At 42.3% G+C, this 6,856-nt stretch overlaps 1 protein-coding gene across 1 annotated transcript; it reads left to right on the top strand.

Annotated features, from left to right (window-relative positions):
• Positions 1–898: 898 nt before the first annotated feature.
• Positions 899–4,364, top strand: LOC149841563 (cholesterol 22-monohydroxylase CYP90B52-like). The gene is made up of 8 exons (XM_090002164.1): positions 899–1,113; positions 1,211–1,535; positions 1,638–1,790; positions 1,867–2,118; positions 2,866–2,958; positions 3,059–3,137; positions 3,237–3,352; positions 4,101–4,364. The coding sequence occupies exons 1-8, from the start codon at positions 899–901 to the stop codon at positions 4,323–4,325; spliced, it is 1,458 nt and encodes a 485-aa protein (XP_089858290.1). The 3' UTR covers positions 4,326–4,364.
• Positions 4,365–6,856: the final 2,492 nt, after the last annotated feature.

The following is a 6,856-nucleotide window of genomic DNA, read 5'->3' as shown; positions in this document are numbered from 1 at the left end:
TATATATCTTTGTATCTTCGTTGGATGTCATGTTATCTTTTTTTCTAAAATAGCAAATCATATAATATCATATAAAGTTGAAAGGTGGAAAATAATTTATTTTCTTTTCTAAAACCGCAAGATGAGATTAACAGCTGTGAGAATTACGGTGATGTAAAGATGAAAACCACATAAGGAAAGATAATAATATCCATATAACTAGAATTTTTTTTTAGAATGTGGTAATTAATTATTTACTTCCTTGAAAGGATTTTTTTTTTAATTTGTAATTAAGAAACATAACAAACAAAATGAATGAGAGAAAGTGAGGGATGGGGCGTCGCAGAGCGGATCAAATAATGCAATTAGTAAGTGATCTGTGTTTCTTTTTTCAAGGTCCTAAAGGCCGTTTGTTGTCCCTAAAACTATAGATATTTTTTATGAAGTTTACCCACGAAGCGGGTAACACCCAAAGTCGAAACCCACCAGTAAAAGACACCCGTACCCAGTGAAAATCAAAGCTTGGACCAAGGAGTCAACAATAGGCGAGGGGGAGCGATACCCATAGGGTCTCCGATTCCGGCGGTGTGCAGCTATGCTTTGCTTATTTGGCTGCAAGAAAGTATAAATAGCTTCCAAACTCGAAGCACGCGAGGGATAGGGGTGTCAAGTTCCCGCAGTGTGCCGATATATTTCCTACCTAGGGAGACGATGGTATAATTAACGTGGAACTTACCACCGCGCCTTCTCTCTCTCTTTCTTTCTGTATATATGTATGCAATGTTGCATGGTATGCCATGTGTATACTGTATACACCATAAGGCTCATGCCCGGAAGGAGGGTAGTAGAGACTAGACAGAGCCAGGGAGGGAAAACTCAACTTCCAGAAAAGAAGAGAATAAATCCTTGTTTTTTCATGATGGTGATGGTTGTTGAAGCGACGGTCGTATCTTTGCTTCTCACCATGGTCTTAGGAATTGCGATAGTTCGGTTCCTCGACAACAAGAGGAGAAAGAAAACCCAAAGATTGCCTCCTGGTACGAATGGGTGGCCGTTTCTGGGAGAAACACTGGCATATCTGAAACCCCATTTGGCTACCTCAATGGGAGAGTTCATGGAGCAACATATATCGAGGTAACAATTGCGTTGAGGAGAGAGAGAGACAGCAAAGTTTCTTTTTTCTTTGATATCGGTTAAAACTTGTCTGTTTGTATCCTCTGTACGTGTGTAGGTATGGAAAGATTTACAGATCGAATTTGTTCGGGGAACCGACGATCGTCTCGGCAGATGCTGAATTTAATCAATACATATTGCAGAACGAAGGCAGGCTTTTCGAGTGTAGCTACCCCAAGAGCATAGCGGACATATTGGGCAGATGGTCGATGTTGGCATTGGTGGGAGACATGCACAGAGATATGAGGATGATCGCCGTCAATTTCATGAACAGCGCAAGGTTAAGAAGGCAGTTTTTGCGGGAGATGGAGAGACACACCTTGATAGTCTTGAGTTCGTGGAAAGAGGACCACTCCTTCTCTGCTCACGAAGAAGCTAAAAGGGTACGAACCGAAACAGAACATATCTATCGTTCATTTTTATTTCTTTTGTTAGAACGAGACTGAAGAAATCGTCAAAACCATGCATGTTTGTTCATTCAACAGTTTACATTCAATCTGATGGCAAGGCAAATATTGAGCATGGATCCCCAGAGGGATGAAACCGAGATGTTGAAAAGGGAATACATCACATTTATGAAAGGCGTTGTGTCGGCTCCTCTCAACCTTCCTGGAACGGCATACAGAAGAGCGCTGAAGGTATGGAAATTAACTTGTCTTTTCTTTTCCATACCAACTCAACTAATTAACTTGCGAAAGTTTTCCTCCCCTGCAGTCTAGATCGAACATACTTCGAGTTTTGGAGCGCGAAATGGAGGAGAGAATGGAGAGGATGAAGGGCTCGAGCCATGGGATGGAAGATGAGGACCTGCTCGGGTGGGTCTTGAGGCAATCCAGTCTCTCGTCCGAACAAATCCTTGACCTGATATTGAGTTTGCTCTTCGCCGGCCACGAGACGTCGTCCGTAGCAATTGCTCTGGCCATTTACTTCTTGGAGGGATGTCCGGAGGCAATCCAACAATTACGGGTCAGTTGGGTTGGGTGTTCCTCATAAACTTTCTTGCATTAAGGTAGTACGTAGGAAAAGAGATTTCTGCGGCAACCTATGCCATCCATCTATTCACTAATTATACAGCACTCTACTGGTCACGCACTTCGCTCCATTTGGGCCCTGACGTTCACATCATAAGATCTGTGGCCCTCTCTCCTTGTTGAAGGATATTTCCAGCTTCTGATCTTTTCGAAAAGCTTCTACTTTCTTTCTTTTTTGTAATCAAAATATTTACTTGGAACAAACCGGATTATTCGTCAGTTTCTTGTTTGTTTGTGTCGCGTCGTGACGGCATAACCTTTTCCTTGTCCAACCTCCACATGCGGCCTCTCGCAATCCAGATTCCGAGAAAAATCAAGCGGTAAAAGTATATTTTTTGCTGCAAGGGGGCTTACTGCTACTTTGTCAGACAAACTACATAACTCCACCAATTCATGCCTTTTTCTATATTTATCATATCACGGTGGTGAACTTTGTACTGTTTCCCTTTCAGAGTCCCCCTTTAACCTCATATGAAGATACCTCTGTACCTACTGATTTACTGAGTAGAGCAGACAGAGATTGTGTTTTTCATTGCAGTCTGGTTTTATTTTTCCGGTTATCCTTGCAAATATGCATGCAATTAATTTTATTGTCTACCTACTGTTGGTATCATCATTCAAATACGACAATATAGGTTTTCGTTTCTTATGTCAGAGAGAACTAACAAAACACGGCTTGCAGGAGGAACATCTTGAGGTTCGCAGGTTAATGAATCTGGGGGCTGAACCTCAACTCAATTGGGAAGACTATAAGCGTATGGAATTCACTCATTGTGTAGGCAACCCTTTCTCTTTCTATGTATGTGTGTATCAGTGATATCTTAAAAACTAGCTTTGCTATTTATTGAGAGCAATTCTTCGTCCATTTTGTGAAGGTTATCAATGAGACTCTTAGACTCGGAAACGTCGTTAGGTTTGTGCACAGGAAAGCTCTCCAAGACGTTCGATTTAAAGGTGACCACAAGTGCAAATATGTTCAGTAAGACTTTGTAGATTTCGGTACTATATATGTGAAGATGAAAGTGGGTTACTATGGTGATTGCTGTTTTGAAGGGTTCGACGTACCATCGGGGTGGAAAGTTCTTCCGGTCTTCGCGGCGGTGCACTTGGATCCTTCCATTTATGACAACCCGCGACAGTTCAATCCATGGAGATGGCAGGTCGGCGAGGTGAGGATTCAGAGGATCGTTTCTCACCTTTCCATTAATCACGAAACGCCGCTATCTACTTCACTGTTTCCTTGATTTGGCACTTCACTCTCCTTGGCATCAAAATTTCAACGTACAATCTACTCCCTCAGAAGAGATAAAAGAAAAAGAAAAGGGAAAAATCTGACACATGTTTAAAGAGCAAAAGTTACGTTGCTACTCTAACTCGTGAGGAGGTGCATGTGCGAGTTGTCACATACCTGACTGGAAAATAGGAAATGGGCATCCCCTTTTCTGGAAAAAACTGCGATAAATTACTCGCACTTTTCTGGAATTGACTGCTCTCGTTAGTTCTATGTATGCTTTTTACTTTTTAAAAGAAACCGCCACTGTTTTAGCTTTTTCCGCAAATGTTTTTTTCTACAGTTAATGAATGATCTATGATGCATCAAAAAATTTGCAATTAAAAAAAATCATGTTTCTACATTGAGATCAATTGATCAGAACTGTGATTCCAAATAAGCGAACAATCTCTCTCTCTCAAAAAAAAAGGGAAAATCTCTCAGAAAGATTCCAAATAAGAGAACCATATTGAACACTTGTCATTGATTACGTAAAAGTTCACACCTGTGTTGCTAGAGAGTACAATACAATGGAGAGCAGCTAATATTATCGCCCTCTTTTTTTTTCCTTCAAACTTTTGCTTCTGCAATTTCTGCTCCTTTTTTATTCATTGTGCTTTTATATCTTTTGGTCTTGTGAACCGCAGGGCGGGGCGAGGAGTAGTGGTAGCCCAAAGACGACGATGATGGCATTTGGAGGTGGTCCAAGGCTGTGTGCAGGAATGGAGCTAGCCAAGCTGGAGATGGCAGTCTTCATCCATCACCTGGTGCTCAACTACAAGTGGGAGTTGGCCCAACAAGACCATGCTTTGGCCTTTCCTTTTGTGGAATTCCCTAAAGGCCTACCAATCAAAGTCCGAAAAATTACATAGATAATAAAATTATAAAAAAGGAAACTGTTCCTTTCTCTCTGTCTCTGTCTCTTTGATGATTTTTTTTTTTATGGATGGAAAAAACACCATTGGGATAAAAAACTTAGTTATGCAGGTTCAACCTGTCGTACTTACCCCTTGCCTCCAGAAAGTCGCCTGGCTTTTGCTGAGCAAAGGCATATCCCTTGCCCTACAGTCATGAGAATGAAACTCTGACCACCCGTCTAGTCGCCAAGGTCCCCTCCACTCTGCCAAACACCTTGGGGCTCTATTGATTAAGAGCTTGGATGGTGATTTTGCAACCACTTTTGTACGGCAGAGCAACGACAAACATGGGGTAGCTTGGATTTTTCCAAGGGAAGACAAATATATTATTTCTGGTCTTGGATGAACTTCATGTGCAGATCTACGACGGGGGGCCTAAAACTCTTCCTACAGGACCACCAGCTCTCTTTTTCTACCCTACGGATAAACAACAACAAAAGTCTAAGTCTTTCTCTTAGGGATGCAAACGGTTCCAATTTTGGATAAGAAAATACATTGGGGAGCTAAAATTTGTAAAAGCGTCCCTTCCCGAATCCAACCTGTTTGCAACTCTACTTTCTCATCCCCCTCTCTTCTGGAGCGTATGCCCACCTTCTTGAGGCTCCGTTCTCGTTAGGCAATTTCCCTTTTTTTCCTTGTTCTTCTCCCTTTTTTTCCTTGTTCTTCCTGTCAGGCATGGTTGGGTCGATGTTGACCTGAAACTGGATCCAGATTTGAAAGGTAGGCAGGAGCTATTCAAGATCTGAATCTGACAGATCTTATCATAATCTAATCTAATGTAGTTGAGTGCAGTTACCGTCATATTGTATATATATGATGTTCTTCCACTCATGTGGCTTGAAGGCTCCCATACTGTTTGCATGATGTTATATAGGGGTGCATGAGCAAGTCTCCATTCATCACTATCTTCGTACCTCTCGAGCAAATCTCCATTCATCACTATCTTCGTACCTCTCATTGGGATTTCATTGATGCAAGTTATTTTCATCAAATCGGACTCCATAGATGTGATCTGAAGATCAACATTTAAATCACCCAAATCCAACTTGTGTGCAGGATTTGTTTGGCGATTCAAAAATCAACGGCTGACAAAACACAATCTTGTGATTTAGAAAATCATATTTTTCATAAAAAACAAAAAGCTCCAAAGGTATCGATCTATAATGTCAGATTTGATCAAAACAACTTGAATCTTAAGATTTAAGAGGGGTATGCAGATGGGGGATGACATAGGGGATGAGTGGAGTTGAACTCGTGCATGAGCCCCACTCTCCCATGTCCCACAGATCTCAAGTGATGTGTGTGGTGGGGATTGAGTATAACCGACAATCGGTTATATACAATATGGTCGTACTCTCCCCAAGCGCTCATTTTTAGTGGATGTGCCCTATTATTGTTTTTAGAAAACTTGTCCTTATGGACGGGTCACATTGGTAATATAAGGGTGTGCTTGATCGCGCGTTCCATGGGACGCAGCGACGATCAAACTGGGTGTAGAATGTGCCAAACTTTATTCATCACGGGTTGAAAGCGGCACACGTATGTGTGCAGTGCGATGGGTCCTATGGTGATATGCGTGTAGCTAAGTGGAAAGCCCATGTCTTGGCTATGACATACGATGGCGGCACGAAGCAACGCAACATTGCTTGTAGTAGCTCAACAAGCAAACCTTAGTGTGTGCATTACATCTCAAGTGCATTTGCTAAGTTATATGCTCCAGGATAGAGGGGTCTTTCCAGCCACCAACGGTCATGTGCCATGCTTCAAGGGTGCTACACCACCCGTGACCTATCTCAACTTCATGTCGGACATCCATGTGGAATTCATGTGCCATGGTTGAGTATTCTCCCACACAATTATATGCGGGGAATGTGTCCATGAAGTCAGAACATAGAAAAAAACTAATTCATTCGGAGGTACCATGACGGTGCCAACGTGGGCCTGCCTGAACTTCGGGGCCACGTATCTTCATGCACATTGATAATTATCGAGTCAAGATAGAAATATCACTGACACATTCATATGTATGGAAGACCCTAGTGCGATTATTTTAGCAAAATATGAAGTTTATGTTCAAGAACTCTATTGAAAACAAAAATGATGCGTTTTCAAGGGATATTAGGGTTCCTCCTATTGAAGGGGTCCATGCCCATAACACCTATATAGGAGATCTTCCTCTTGACATATATTGGTGCACCACCATGCGGTCCAGAGTGGGCAACCCCTATATCTCGTGAGTAGAATATTAGAGTGCACGAGGGTGCTCACGAGTATGCAAATTTTCCATTGGCATCTTAGGCATATGCGGGGTCTGCTCTTGTCACCTGCCTTATCGCCCAACCTTGCACCCTTGTGAGGGGCTCAACGAGTGCATGTCAAGCGACGATGATTCTCCTTGGCTAGGGAGTTTTATTACATCACACTAGCAACTGGCTTAGGTTGGGGGTCAAAAGGTCTTCTCCATCGCAACGGGGGGTTACTTGTAG

This window comes from Nuphar pumila, chromosome 3, assembly GCF_984573655.1.
Source record: "Nuphar pumila chromosome 3, dmNupPumi1.hap1.1, whole genome shotgun sequence".
Lineage (NCBI taxonomy): Eukaryota > Viridiplantae > Streptophyta > Magnoliopsida > Nymphaeales > Nymphaeaceae > Nuphar > Nuphar pumila.
This window is presented reverse-complemented; position numbering and strand designations above follow the sequence as displayed.